This window comes from Lygodium microphyllum, chromosome 28, assembly GCF_053477565.2.
Source record: "Lygodium microphyllum isolate KBCC chromosome 28, Lygodium_microphyllum_v1.1.10, whole genome shotgun sequence".
In the NCBI taxonomy this organism is placed as follows: domain Eukaryota; kingdom Viridiplantae; phylum Streptophyta; class Polypodiopsida; order Schizaeales; family Lygodiaceae; genus Lygodium; species Lygodium microphyllum.
Genome location: NC_141162.1, coordinates 117332698 through 117348645, shown reverse-complemented (window position 1 = coordinate 117348645; position 15948 = coordinate 117332698). Strand labels below are relative to the sequence as shown.

At 43.7% G+C, this 15948-nt stretch overlaps 1 protein-coding gene across 2 annotated transcripts; it reads right to left on the bottom strand.

Annotated features, from left to right (window-relative positions):
• Positions 1 to 908: 908 nt before the first annotated feature.
• Positions 909 to 15286, bottom strand: LOC148011903 (auxin response factor 6-like). 2 transcript variants are annotated; one of them, XM_087670020.1, is made up of 15 exons: positions 14249 to 15286; positions 9563 to 9675; positions 9363 to 9461; positions 9140 to 9196; positions 8899 to 9051; positions 8542 to 8626; positions 8348 to 8438; positions 8062 to 8226; positions 7842 to 7976; positions 7687 to 7762; positions 4777 to 4918; positions 2827 to 4470; positions 2358 to 2617; positions 2079 to 2269; positions 909 to 1929 (listed from the first exon to the last, which is right to left on the bottom strand). In XM_087670020.1, exons 1-15 carry the CDS (start codon positions 14253 to 14255, stop codon positions 1776 to 1778), a joined length of 3372 nt encoding a protein of 1123 aa, XP_087526146.1. In that variant the 5' UTR covers positions 14256 to 15286; the 3' UTR covers positions 909 to 1775. The 2 variants fall into 2 exon arrangements, with proteins under 2 accessions (XP_087526146.1, XP_087526147.1); XM_087670021.1 differs by having other exon boundaries at positions 912 to 1929; positions 7842 to 7964; positions 14249 to 15285.
• Between the last annotated feature and the right edge of the window lie 662 nt (positions 15287 to 15948).

Sequence of the window (15948 nt, the reverse complement as noted above, 5' to 3'; positions counted from 1 at the left end):
AAATAGTCCAATCTTTTGTGTCTCAAATAACCTTGTGGAAAGCACATCATAACCATGGATTCTTTCCCTCTAGCCAAACCATTGAAGTCAAATTGGCTCTAGAGTTTGAATTGCTAGACAACGTTGATGCATGTAGAAAGCCTCCCTCAAGGACCATTGCATCATACGAGTGTATGGTAGGCATTAACATGCCCCAACTCTATCCTCGCACAATCACCCCTTATCTTAGGGATACATGAAGAGAGCCACTCCACCTAATATGCACAAGGAAGAACTCACTCCATGCAAGGCGTATTGGAGAACAGGTATCGCACAAGGAATGTCGGCAAACCCACTAGACACTGGTCATAACCTAGCTAAACAATAGAGAAGTCGCCTTCCCTCTCTAACACGGAGCCACCATCCAGGTTCACCTCTTCTTCGGTTCCCACCACCATGATTTCCACCAAAGCTTATTTAGCCCTTGCCCAATGATTTCTTATCTGAGTAATGAATCCAAGAAATAAATTTGAGATTCTCTTCCCTATATTGTTGCATCTGCCTTTACCATGTATTGATGCAAGACAATGCATTTTTAGCCACTTTCTTCTCTTTTCCACATGTTGCCTATTGATTAGTAGCATCCTCCATTGATAAACTAGCACTTGCGTCATGCTTATATTCAGCCCGAATGCCCAACAGATCAATTTCCTCTCCAAATTGTAGCAATACACTAGTGGTCTCTTCAAGAAATTGACGCTTCCTCTTAATTTTATCAATGACATTGGCAAGTAACCTTTTCCTTCTTCCTTCGTGCTCTGTCATCTCTCTCTTCTCTTCTCTTCTCTTCTCTTTCTTGCCAGCAACAATCAAAGCACAAGCGTATTTAGGGTCACGCTTCCTTTTGGCAGGTCATTGAAATTACATTACCTTGTTAATGTTAATCCATAACTCAAATTTCTACCAGAAAACTCAGGTAAAGGGCATCCTTTAGTGAGAGTACACAGTGCTACTGCTTAACCCCACACTCCCACTAGGTAGGCAGTGTAGTACAGTGAACTCAAACAGCAGTGTAGTTCCAATCCTGATTCAAACAAATACAATTTGTGGTCTTGATCAACTAAAACTTGTGCTCTTAATCAAAGGCCCTTCTCTTCCTCCTCTCCCCAATCCAATATACAGCGGTAATAACAAACTACCTACAGCACCTGCAGTTGCTTTTACAGAGGACAAAAACAGGCAGGGCCTCATCCAAAAATGATCAGTTGCCCAATAGTATACAACATTTATGTACACAGGCAGCCCCGCCAGGCTTCTTTCAATCTCCTGGTTGGAACTTATACAAGGACTGCACACGCTACACCCATTTCCAGGTCATTGGGTGCAGCCTAGAAAACTGCAGTATGGCAAGGATCAGCCACTCCCCATATGGGACGATTCGTTGGTCCAAATTCACAAAGTGCAAGCCCAGCCTTGTTCGATATGAATGATTCATCAGTCCAGGTTCATATAATGCAATCAATGTCACCCTCATCGGTGGCTGTATCAGTCCATGACCTTGCGATGTATCTGTGTTAAAAGGGGAGCCTTCTGTCATTTCCTTTTTGTTAGCTTGAAATGAGCTTGCAAATTGGCAGCTCAAATGGACATTCAGGACAGGACAAGTGCTAAGGACTGACCGAAGCATCATTCTGCAACTTGTACAATCTCATGTGCATAGTAGCATAATGCTCAATGCTTCGTCCATCACTAGTACAGTGATCAGAGCTTTCTCCATCATTAAAAAAGTCATCAAATCATACATCTCTCCACACGTGGCAATCTTCTGAGCTGCTGCTGGTCTGCTGCTGCATTGGCAGAGCACTCAATTGTTCTAGACCTTCCTGATCCATCTGAAGAACTTGAGCAGGTGTAAGGATCTTGATTGCCCGAACACAGCTCACAAACTCCCTGCCCATGCACAGTGCACCCATTCCATTCATTAGCATCAAACCACATATCACAAAAGCATTTCATCTTTCCCCAAAGTTCTCAAAGAGAAGACACTCAAAGAGAAAAACAAAAAGGAAAGCACAGAAAAGGAGAAATGATCAACTTACTCCCAAGGGTCGTCTCCAACAAGAAGAATGTCATTATCATGATCCACAAAGACCAGTTGCCAGCACGACCTTTGAGGATCTTCCAGCTGCCCTTCCATATTGAACATGCGAGCAAGCTCCCTTCTTAGCTCATCATAGCCTTTCAATCTAGAAAGATCTATGGATCTGCCCACTGATCCAGATTTATGCACCTAGAGATAATGCAGTATTATACATCAAGAACTGTATGGTTTATCAAGCTACAATCAAGCACCCTAACAAAATACTACAGTGCACAACCTTGGTGAATGTCCGGACAGGTGCAGGCATTTGTGCCCAACTACAGCTTCGTTGAAGTACTGCATCCTCCAATCCTCCATTTGTCATCACCCCTCCTGTAGTGAGGCGGGCATCCACCACAGTAGATGAAAATGACCCTGATGGTGATGGAAAGGATCCCAATACGCCATCATTCATTGTCCGGGACTGCAGCTCCTTGTTGTTGTTGCCAAATCTTGTGGAAAAAGGGGCAGAGGTAGATGGCATGATTATAGAATTATCTGTACCCAGATATTGGAGTATGCATTAGCAAACATCTTTTGCCTGAATTTCAAGTTACCCAACCAAAAAAAGGTTTTTTCAAGAGCTGAAGAGCTAAAGAGGCCCAAAGAAATGGAAAACTAGCATACATGCCTGTTTAAAAGAATTTCTACCAAAATCCTGCTCCTGATGAACACAAAATGCCCCAAAATACAAGTAGAACAATTACCCAAAGGCTCAGGAGGTAAGGAAAATGAGCAAGATGTAATCGTAGATGATGTATCTGACTGCCCTATTTGAATATTTGATAACATTGGAGACTCGCATTGACTAGTCTCTCTTGAGAAAGGAAACCAGCTTCCTGTAAGTTGTGTGTCCAGTAATGGCAGGCTGGAGGACACTACCAGTGTGTCTTGCACCTGAGTTTGTTGCTGTTGCAGCTGGTGCACCATACTATGATGTGACTGCCCAACAGTTTGCTGTTGCTGTGGTGGCGGCAGCTGCTGCTGCTGTTGCTGTTGCTGTTGCAGTTGCAGTTGCTGCTGTGTTTGCTGTTGATGTTGCTGTTGTTGTTGCTGCTGCTGCTGTTGTTCTTGTTGCTGCTGCTGTAACATACTTTGATTCAACCGAATAAGACTGGCCAGCTGCCCATTGTCTTCTGAGCTGAAATTTCCAGAATATGACCTTCCAAGCATGCCTTGTGATGATAAAGGGTTCAAACTTGGTGATGTATATCCAAATGTCAGCTCTGATTCAGAAAAGGGAGTAGTTGGCCTTGCAGTCGGTAGAGTAAGAGATGGTTGAGGCCGGCTAAATGACGGCTGAGGCAAAAAAGAAGAAACCTCTTGCACCAACATGGTCGACTGCTGTGCCTGTAATAAAGAATGCTGTGATTGCAGCATAGACTGCTGGACCTGCAAACATGGTTGGGCAGCCTGCCATTGTGATGTGGACTGCATAATTTGATCCTGAGTGTTCAGCTGCTGTTCATGTTGTGCAGCATAGGGCTGTCGACGGGATACAGGTAAAGTTGGTTGTGACTGAGCTGGTGGCCCAGACAGAGAAGGCTGTGACACAGTTGACATCGTTATTTGTGAAAGCACATGCTGTTGCATATGCGACTGTGGCGGCAATTGTGCACGAGATTGTGCCTGCAACTGTGATTTTGACATAGACTGCATCTGTGCTAGTGGCTGAGACTGTGATTGTGACTGCAAGTGTAAATGTGATTGTGATTGTATCTGTGATTGTGTCTGTGACTGTGACTCTGGTTGTGATTGCAACTGTGACAGTGTATGCGACTGTGACTGTGTCTGTGGCTGTAGCATTACCTGTGGCTGGGACTGTGCCTGTACTTGTTTCTGTGTTGACTGTAGCTGTGGCTGCGATTGTGGCTGTGGTTGTAGCTGTGAATGCAGTTGTGATGATGGTGTTCTGGAATGTGATAAAGATTGGGTGAGTGGTGGCATTTGTGGTTGCAGTTGCATTACTGCCTGTTGCAATGCTGGAATTGGTTGTTGCTGGCTTTGGACCACCTGTGACTGGACATTTGACTGTGGCCAAATAATTTGTGGTTGCTGTTCCTGGTGCTCCACTGCTATTTGCCCTGTTTGTAAAGCTTGCAACTGTGCCTGCTGAGATGGTTGCTGCAGCAATTTAGACACCTCTATGCTTCGGAATTCCTGAAGAGCAGCTGCTGCTGCTGCTGCATTATATACATCTTGCTTGACTGGCTCTCTTGGTTGCACTAGCATCCATGCTGCATCACCCCCTAAATTTTGAAAAGATGATCCTGACATATCCCTGCAAGTACCATCTCCACGAAGCCACGTTAAGCACCTCTTCAAGCTTCCATCAACATCACCTTCCTCTCCTGAAAATTTTCATAAGAGATGGAAATGAGTTTCACAAAGACAACTGTCCATAACTGGAGATTAATTGGTTGGTAAGGCATTCATTCACAGGCGTATTCAATGAGTTAATACATGCACACGTACACAGTCACCACCCTAATAATGTTCTACTGCACCTGTCTCACACAAACCATGTTTTCAAGCACCAAAACTGAGCCCGGTTAATATCCATTGCAGCCATCAGACTTTGCTTCTTTAGAACTACGTCAAACCCACATACTAGCAAATAGCCAACTTCTCCACTGAAATGCTAGGAGAAAACTCACCCATGAGACCCGGTTGAAGAGGGCGCTTTGGTCGCAGAGAAAAAGCAGGAGGGCAGATAAGAAATGGAGTGGACACAGGCTCTATCTCCCATATAGACACTCGCCGAGGCCTCTCACCGGCACTTGATTCATCCCAGCCAACCTGCCACAATTAGACAGTAACGACTACAGGTTTCAGAATGTGGAACAGTGAACCATGTTTTCCATCAAGAGCAAGGAGGACAGCCCTCAAAAGAAACTCCCATCTTTTTATGATCTAATGAAGAATTCGCCTACGAAGATTCAGCATTTAAGCTCATTGATCAGAAAAGTGATAGTTACCACATTGCAAATGAAACTATGACTCCCCATGAATGTGGACAGGGGACTAGTTAACTGTACCACCATATAAGCTTAATCAAAGTTAAAGCAGAGCATCCCTTTTTTAAAACACCGCAGTCTGCTGCACAGTACCACTGCATAAAGAACACTGCCTGTGCACGTGGGCACCTTATTGTCACAACAATACAAAATGACCTGCAGCCACAACCAGTCTACAGTGACCTTGCAGGCAGATGGATAGCCATTTTGTAGGCCCTAAACAGAGAGATTTATAAATTTATTTGACCTTTAAGCCTTCATAAGCCTCATATTTGGAACGATGGTAAGGCTGGTAGCTACTGAATGCATAATGCTATGGATGTGGATAGATTACTTACTACTGCAACTTACTCCAACATGCCTTAGTGACACCACAAGAGATAGCTAAGTATGAGTAGAGCTTCTCTCTCTCATGACTCGTCTCCAACCATGGTCCAAGGCACTCTAATTGCTTCCTATTAAGTCAGAAAGGATACACCCACATGCACGCAGAAGCCTAGTCAACAGTCCTGATCTCTCTGGACGCAATAATGGGAGGGTGAACGATGGAGGCTCTAAATAGCCACCACTGGCAGCAACTGGCCAACCTGAAGCTAAGAAAAGTGACTGACCTGGATATACTGCCGACTGCCACCAATAAAGTGCCACATGGGTCAGTAAGTGGCTGCCCTAGGCAGTGTACTGAAAAGGTCTGCTGCTAACAAAAAAATGTCAGACAGTCTGCCCAGCAGGGAAAAGTGCCATCCAGCCTGGGAAAGTCCACAACAAGGAGAGAGATGTCGCCTGCTATAGGAGAGGCCCAAGAAGACAGTATGGCCTGCTGGGAAGGATAGAGACTGCCATTGACAAGGCAAAAATTACCCGAATCTCCACCTCATGTACCTTTAATGAAGCCTACTATCACATAGAAAGACCGATAGACAAAGATGGTATCAGAGCTTCAAAAGTCCTCATCTAACACGGGCTCAGAATCACAACTGGGAGATGGCCACATAGAGAGACATAGAAACACATTTGCTAACATCCCTACTTACATCTTGGGTGTACTTGGAGGCCAAAGAAGTAAAATCTGATGGAAGATCAAAAAATATCCATGTCAATGTAGTCCATTGGTGAACCAATTGATGGAGGCCTTGAATGGATCACACCAAATGTATCCAATCGGGAGTGGATGAGCCAAGTCTCAGATCAAACCAAACAACAATACCAAGGAGCTATCAAAGGCACCAAAATGGACTTCTATCAAAGATGAATGTTAGGGACCAAACAGCACAGGCTGGGCATGGTAGCACCAATGAAGGGTGACTTGAGAAGAGGAAAAGTAGCCATTCCATGATTAAAAGGCCTTGTGAAGACAATAAACCTTGAAAAAGCTGCTCACGATCCTAGGAATCCCCACATAAAACTAAGAGAAGGGCCAAGGAATAAACAACCACATCACCAATATGGTATCCCCCTTTAAGAGGGATGGGGGTCTAAGGGAACCACAAGAACAAACTTGTGGGATGGATGGTAGCTTGATGGGTGAGGCAATGGGTGAATACGAGGAGGACCCAACATAAAGGAGAGGGCATGGACCCAATTAAGCCCATGCTCCTAGCAATCTATCCAAGAAATTGCTCCTCAAATAGCAACCTCTATAGAGATGGCCTGCTTAATCAACATAACCTAGGTACCAAGGTGGTTAAGGCCATTCATTGAGAAGAGATAGAATCCCAAGTTCGGAACACGGAGGACTTCTACTATAGAACTTGAATGTAGACGGTTGAGAAATAATGAAATTGTGTCTACACCAGTGATAGGCAAGGATGAGATGTCACCAACAATGACAAAGCCCTCCTTAAGATGGAGAACCTAGAGCCAATCACGCCTATAAGTCATATGACTTGAAGCATTGCTATCCACAAGCCAAAGCTTCTCAAAAGATGAGCAAGCCATAGGACAATCCTCCACTTGATATGGATGTGAAGGAAGACAGAGTCGATCATAACAACAAAAGCAGATGTAAATGAAGAGGCAGGTCCTTCACTCCATCCTTTGCACCTAGACGAAGGTGAGGTACTTCTTGCAAGACTTCTTCCCAGGATGCAAGGTCTTCCCAATGTGTATGCTTGGAAAAGCCCTTACTCTTGGTTAGAATTCATGAACCCAGACACAGTACTGGGGATTGAGGGCAGACCAGAAAAGCACTTAGTATTCAGTTAAATCCTTGCAGTAATCGTTCTGTAAATGCTTCAAATCGCAGGACATACAGTGTTTCCCACTGCCTCTAGCATTCTTTGGTTGTCGCTTCCACTTTGAGGTCCTTCCCCCTTGTACATTTACATTTGTACAAATAGAGCAGTGGTTTTACAAAAGCCATGTGTGCACACATGCACATACATAGGAACAGTGTCATGAATGGGCTACCTCTCATACCTAAGAGAAACATTAGACTTGCCTCTTGCTTACATCGTAACATGCATGCAGAAAAATCCTTTGAGATTAAATGCATTGTACTCTTGACTCTGCTTCAGATATTTTATGCATAATGATTGCAAAGAGCCATACCTCAAGGTTGCGCCATTTAGAACTAGGCCAGCACTCAGGATCAAGATCTCCAATTCCCGTTATGGTACCCATATACCTGTTTCAAAAGCATCAACATGAAGGCCAAGGTAATGCAAAGGTGCCTGCAGAGCAAGCAGCAGTAGGAGTGACAGTACCTACGCAAGGTGGACTCTTCAGTTTCAAAGACCATGCGGAAACGCATCCCAACAGAAACCTGAGAGCAATATACTGCCTTCTTATACTTTGACAATGGGATAACAAATTCGGATGGACTTGTCCTGCACAATTTTCTGGTAAAGATTGAGTATATGACCGTGGAATAGCAAGAGAGTAGGGCAACAAACAAAGCATGTAATTTGTAATTTTCCTTCAAACCTTGGATTGTAAAACACTTGGAAGCGACTGCTGGTGGCAGCCGCATGGGCAGCAGCTGCAAGAACTCCAATATGCATGCTATCACTTGAAAGGACAGAAGATGGCATGACAGTCTGGGGACGACTTGCACGACGAATTCCCAAAAGCAGCTGTCCTTTGTCATCTCTGAGATGAAAAGGCGAGATTACTCAAAACCATGTGTGCTCCTGTACTGTCTAACCTTACAGTGCTTTCAGGCTTATAGCGCATTTCACACTCCTATAAATCTGCACCTTAGATTAATCACCTGATAAAAAGGACAGAGTCACCAGCTACAAGACGCTTCGCACTGACAAAGACACTCCACCCTGTTGTGAGAAGATGTCTCTTAGGTTGACCTGCGATGTAAAGTGAGCTCTTTTAGGTTGATTTTACATCTCTAATCTTTGTAAATCAATTATACAAATTGTCAATAGTGCAAACAATAGAAGTTTGAATCACCTCGATATATATGCCGAAAAGTCCAAGTCATATCATGTAAATCCCTGGCACGGAGTTCTTGGACTGGAGGCTGCTTCGAGAAGTCCTACAGAGTGTAACATTATTAGGCAAACAGAAATGAGCTGCACCAATACACACGTCACACATCTCAACGTTTTTCATGACCTCACACAAATATGTTAACTAATCTACTGCTTCTTAAATGCATCAAAATGACAAACAGCATTCTCTGCTGCAAAGAGCCTTTCCTTGCCAATCTAAGCATCTAGACTTGCATCCTCCTAAGCATGGATTATTTCACACTGGTGAATTACAGGCACATATTTAGCAGCTAGAAACAATAGTTTGAGGACATACAAGAGGAGGAAAAACTTTTTCAGCTGCTCGTCTCGGAACAGAGAAACCTCCATGAGTGCTAGTGTCACTTGCCGTTAGAATCTTGCAGAAAAAGTCAGTTGGCTGCCGGTTTGGTACACCAACATCAGGGGGCAGGAACAAATCTTTTTCTTGCTGTAAACGGTAGTCCAATATAGCAGTCAGGTTTGAAAACAGTTGCCTGGCAGTAAAAAGCTGCTGCTATGTATTATCATCTACTCACTTCATTTACAGGTTGTAATGTCATTTGTGCAAAAACTTCATCTGTCTCAGCATCTGCCTGGAAAATTTGCAGAAGACACGCATACACAAAGTATAAGTCACTTTCAATCCTCAATTGTCCAGCTTTTGTAGCATCAACCCAGCATGGCAACTGATACTCGTCAAATTTTATAGGAATAGATGAAATAATACTGCCTATACATCATAAATCCATAATGGCATACATGCAGTGCAACGTTATGCAGCTGGCACACAAGTTGTGACTGAAGGTTTGGATAATTTGGAATGGGCCCATCAACTTCCTTGTGGGTTGAAGCTGCCACCTACCAAGACATCAAAGTATCATTGACAACTGACTTTCCTAGAAAAACAAAGATCTATTACATTTAATCCATACATCAGCAACAACAGTCAAAGTACCAACCTGCTCACTATGACCCTGTGGAAAGTATACCACAAGACTTCCTAGGGATGGCAATGAAACACGTGGCCCAGCGCAAGCATGCCACAGTTCTGAATTGACACTTCTCCTTTCCCCTGATGGCAGAAAAGTTGGTACGAGGCTCTGCCTCCCTCCCTCCCTCGGTCATCAGAAAAGACACAATTTAAGCAAGCCCAAGCTTTATAAACCAGAAAAATCCATACTTATAATCTTTCTCGCCACAAGAACATGTATGGATGGTGCAAACCTCCCTCCCTGGGGATTTAAGCACAGGCTGCAAGTAAATTCCCACAACACTAAAAGGAGAAATGTAGCATCATGAGACAGATTTTGAGCTACAGAAGACAAGAACTACAGCATTTGTAAGAAGCTTTTATTATCAAGCTAATTTGACCTAGCAAAATTGTCTAGTTTCTTGCAAACTTATGAGACATGTTACTTTGCAAGGACCATGGACACATGGTAGGCTGTAGCTCAAATTCTGATAGAGCATGTAGCCATGGACTTCAGGACAATTCCCACACTTTACAAGGAGACAAATATAATACGCACAGGACAGATTTCAGGTGGACATTACCAAGAAAGAGTAAAGATTTTTCACATAAAGGCTCATGCATAGTGGGCTCTACCCGGTTTTTTTATTAAACATGTTTTATACAAGTGTACATGCATGCTTGCATGAAATGTTTCAAAAGGTTGGAAGAGAGGTAGAACTGCAAAGCATGAACTTTCTAACTACTAATTCTTTAAAGAATATTCACATTTTCCTAGTCAAATGTGGGCATCCAAATTTTAGCACTAAGAACATTCAAACAGTATGTTGTATACAGGTCTTAATCTTTGCACCAAGTTAATGTGCTCGCAATTTGCATGTACCTCAGCCCAAACATAATTGTTGAACTATGGTATAAATGTGACTTGTTGGTCTTTATGGCAGTTAGAGACAGTCCCTTTGTTCTCATACACATGATATCAATCTTACTGCAACAATTTGTGATCAGTATATTGGTGAAGCTCGTGCCAATATCTCCTTGCTTTCTATTCGCAAAATCAAAGACACTAGTCTATTGAGTCAAAGTTTAACTAATGTTTGGAAAATCCAAGAAAGTCAGCAGCTAGCTACACACACTTCAACTGCTATGCTCTCAACTAGAACAAACCATTCCATAGCTATTCTCAAATGACACAAATAGCAACCATTTCATCTCATAGATACTCTTGGTTGATACACACTATATTAAGCACAAAACTAAGCAGACTTCAACTGCTATGCTGTCAAGTAGAACTGAAACCATTCCATAGCTACTCTCAAGTGGTACACATGGCAACAATTTCATAGCTACTCTTTGTAGATAAACACTATATTGAGCACAAAGGGCCAAACCACAGTCCAAGTTGGACCCTTGAAATGCAATAGACGGACAAACAGTGTGGTGCTAAACTTGCCCAATTGTTTCAATACTCCCATTCCATCAATCTGCTTGACTTGGACCTGTTCTTGACCTTCGCAACGTGTTACACTAGCTATAGAGTAGGTGCACACAATGTGGGTGGGTTCCTCAAAGTGACATGCTTTCTCTACTATACACTGCAAGTCTATATAAATGCTACAAAAATGTCTTTAAGAAATGCCACAAAAACATCTCTTAAACATTGTAGAGATGCTCTAGAAAGAAATGCCACTAAGCCTAGATAGAGGGCTAGTCTCCAAAAAGTGCCAAGTATGCTTTATGAAATCTGCAAGAATGTCTACAAGGAATGCATAAATGCACAAAAATGCAAGTTTTTTAGGATGTGTGGAGGTCTAAATAGAAATGGAAGTCTAGGGAGGAATGCAACATAAAGTGCTGTAGAGAAATGCACACAAAATCTCTTAAGGAGAAATATAAATCAAGAGAGACGTACTACAATCCAAATGGAAATGCCAATCCAAAGAAGTTTGGAGTGAAGCATTTAAGTCTAAGAGAAATGTTACAATTGGGAAGAGAAATATTGTGAGTCCAAAGAGGGTTGCCACAAAGAGGAGAGATGTTGAAGAGAGGAGAAAAGAGAGAAGCTAGAAGAGAGAGAGGGAATCACTAAAGGAAAGAGAGGTGGAGCCGAGTGAAGTGGAGGAGTGAGAGGGGTTAAATGTGCTCAATACCCCACCCTCAAAAGGTGCCACCAATGATCCATGGTGCTCAAAGCTATAAGGCCCCCATTATGAGGAGAATCCATGTGTCAATCCAAACATCACTTAGGTCTTAACTTGTATGTTAGATGAGATCTATGTGACTAGATGGCAAGATGACCTTCTTTCTAAATTCGAGAAGAGGAAGATTAAGCAACAAGAACTTCACTTTTCCCTTATAGATGGTATCTTGTAGAAAAGGGGAGTAGATGAGGTATATCGTTGTTGCGTGGTCCCTGATGAGGTGCCATTCATTTTAGAGGAATGTTATTATTCAACATGTGAGGGTCGTTTGATTGTATGGATCTAGCATTTGGGTCAGATAAAGTAGTTAAGCTAGTAGCAACTCAAGGCACACTGCATTGAGTTACAGGGTATGGAAGTTATCACAAACCCCTATTTTGGGTCCCAAGGGCCACTTTTAACGGTACTTGGCTGGTGTTTCCTAGCGGACCTCTACCAAGGGTTCAAAGCAATGCCCCCAACCTAATGGTAAAGGAAGCATTCCCTTGTCAACTAGCAAACGTTAATGAGAATGTCTACAGAGCCAACTTGACCACCTTCATGGGCTACAAATGGGAGACTCCCTCAAAACCATGATTATCTATCTTTCGCCCAATTAGAGCTTATCCAACGAGCCTTAAGCTCTTCACCTATCATCTGTCTAGATCGCCATCTAAGCTTCATAGTGGAAGTGCACTAGTTAATAAAGCCATCTTGTATCGATCTATTTGGACATAAGGAAACTTCTATTCTTCTCTAGTTTATTGTGTACTCTATTCCTTGCTCAAAACTTTTGTACATTGCACCATGCAATTTTTACAAAACATAAGAGTTTAGTAGAGTCAAGTGAGATGGAGTGGAGTCAAGTTTTGAGTCCAAGTGGAGTCAAGGGACAGGGAGAGTATTGAAAGATTGGCAAAAAGAGGAGAGAAGAGACAAAGAGAGAATCTTTACGGAAAAAAGAGAGAGAAAGACTAAAGAGGAGAGAACTTGGAAAAATGCAAGTCTTTGGAGAATATCGCAATAGAGGTGGAGTGGAGTGGAGGCTGCAGTGAGGTGGAATGAGGGGGTAGAGTGGAAGGAGGAGTACTGAACAATGTAACTTCCGGAAGAAAAAATCTCTATAAAGATTCCCGGCTCGATCCCAGAAAGTTTCTAGAGAAAGCTTATGTGGCCAAGTGGAAAAATCTCTAAATGTCCAAGCAGAAATATCAAGTCTCTAGAAATCTAAACTCTCCCCAGAAAAGTCATGTAACATGACTTCAATGTACAATAGTAAGTGTAAAACGTGACTAGTACATCCTAATAAGAATCCGTTTTTATACTGCACACACAAGTGGTGAACATCTGAATACGAGTCCATTTATATGCTATGCATAAGACTGCTATACCCTAGCCCCTGATATTTCAAGTCTACCTTCTGCAGTCTCAAAAAAAGCTTGTACTAAAGTCTAACAACAAGTGTCACTTGTTAAACTTCATGCGCTGAGTTTCCTGCAGCATCAGTGCTTATCCACTGCATAAACTGTGTGGTCACTGAAAAGGTCTTCTAAGCAATGATCTGTCCTCTTCCATTTTGTTGAAGAGTTCCCACTCATTGGATCCAATCTATTTTCTAAAAAAGTCACTGTGTCCTGGAAAATATATAACTGAAACTTGTGTGAAAAATCTTGACACCTGTTTATGGCGAGTTCTTTGACCAGACATGTAAGAAAATATGTGAACAGCTGGCATTACATAAATCCAATGCAATTTCAGCCAATTTACATGTCCGGATTTTGTTTTTGCCAATTTCAGCCCAGTTCAGCTCAATCAGAAAGAGAGTAAGGGTGCCACCCCAGCCCAAGTTATGAAATCAGTATTATGAATTCTCCAAAACAAGTTTCGGAGTTCATTCTGCTGATTCCTTGAAAAACTCTAAAGTACCCTTCGCGCAATCAGCACATTTGTCCACACACAAGCCACAGAACTTGAGAATAGAAGGACCAAATCGCCAAAATAAGTCTTCCTAGTTTTTTTTACTGATTACTTTAAATTCAGTCTAGTGCACCTGGCACAGATCCATCAAGGTGGTCCACATACAAGCCACAAGGACTAGAAGATGGAAATACGTTTTCTGTTCTCTTTTGTGCAAGAGGTGTACATTGGTACAGACTTGGGTGAGGCAAAACAAACAATGGGCTCAGGATAAGCCTAGGAAAAGAAGCATGCGCCGTTTGTTCACATGTGAACTTCACAGTGAGCAGAATCAAGCAGCTCATCGGAAGTGCTCTTTCAATTTCACATAAGACCTTGGCCCCATGTAGACAGTCTAAGAGTTTATCAATTCTGGGGATAGGATACTTGTTCTTGACAGAATGAAAGCTGTACTCGGATGTTCTCAAGTATGATTGCTGGCTATCAGGGATAGGATTGGAAGCAAACAACTTTCTTGTCGCCCAAACAACAGCAACCAAAGAGACTAGAGCACGAGTACGTGGATCACGGTATCATACCTTCCATGAGATGGAGACTGATGATGTAGTAAGCTGGATTCCGGCAGCAAAGATGGAGAGGAATCTGCACCCTGTAATTTCAATGGTGGTAAAGGTGTTTCCGACCGCATAGGCGCTTAATTTTCCTGTCCATAACCTCCTGCTGAGCCCCAATACCTGTGTAAAGAACCCTGTTTACTAAGATCTGGAAGCTGTCTCCAGAAGGACCACAGCAGCAAAAATGTTCGCTATCCCCAAAAGAGGGCATGCATGAGTTGGTCTTGTTTGATGGAGATCATCTGATAAGACAGCCAACTTCTCAGGGGCTGAGAGACAAAAGAGAGCCTGGACCCCGTGAGACCTCGGAATGATCAAAGACCAGCCGACGATTAAGACTGGCGAGTGGTTTTGGGAGCTCTCTCTGTCTCAGGTGCGGAGGGAAGGACAAACAAAGAGGAGTATAGGCATGTCAGACAAAGAGGATGAAAGGGAATTTGGGCGAGGGGCTAAGAAGAGGGAGGGGTGGGGAAAAGGGAGGGCACAGAAAGCTATGTTGGGGATGCTCCAAGGAAAAGCCTAGAATTCGGGCATGATGCAAACAGGGGTTGATGTGGGGGGCTGGTAACTGTGGCAGGGGCTTTGGACTATGGAGGAAGGAAAGGGCAAGTGGGCAGAAAAAAAAAATTTGTTTTCGGGGGGAGAATTCGATCTTGGCAAAGGCTACGTGCAGAGGATTGAGGAACGCCCTGTTCCACAGAGAGAGAGAGAGTCTTCAATCTGGCTGCTGGCTGCAGGGGAATGCCCTGTTCTACAGAGAGAGAGTCTTCAATCTGGTTGCAGTGGAATGCCCTGTTCCTCTCTCTGTCTCTCTCTTTTTCCTGTGCAGGACAACAGTCTAGAGGCCACAGCTTAGCTACTTAGCAGGCAGAGAGAGAGAGAGAGAGAGAGGAGTCAAGAGTCTGGAGACTAGAGACTCCACAGAGAGAGAGAGAGAGAGAGGACCGGGGAGGGGAGAGGCCCAGAGGGGGGGTGTGGGGATTTTCAGTTAAGGAGACAGGAAGACAGCCAGACAGCCAGACAGCGAGCTTCGCTGACGAGAGAACAGGGAACCAGGCCCACCGGCTGTATCCGGTCGACCCCACCCCCCCAACCGGCTGCCTCCGGTCTCGTCTTCGGGGAGGGCCCGGAGGGGAGAAACAAAAGAGAAAAAGAGCCTGGGAGAGATTTTTGGCCCAGCCACGTGTCGCGAGATCATTCGCAGCCGCCTAGGCCTCCTTGGACCAGTAGTGCGTGGCAGCGAGTGCGCCTGGGTGGGCCCCACAAAGCCTGGCCAGCATGCCAATTGTACATCAGCACGATGATGGGCATAAGCGCTCGTTCCCATGCATGTGCTCGCACACGCGCGCGCATAGTCTTTTGCTTTGGTATTATCATCTTTCTCATCCCTCTCGCTCTACCTCCATCTGTATCTCTGTCTCACACCAAGGATCTGGACTCTGTTCACCTTTTTGCGTGCCAATATGGAGACCTTCACTTCACTCTGGATGACTTTCTTGAGCTCTTTTCTTAGATTTGGCAGGTGTTTCTATCATATTAGAGCTAGCTCACACCTTAGGTTACCAGGGAGAGCAAAATGTCACTCCCTCCACTAACCATGTGGTCATGCCTTATGGATACAAGGGAAGATGGGGATCACCTTAACCCTCATCTTCCCCTACTAG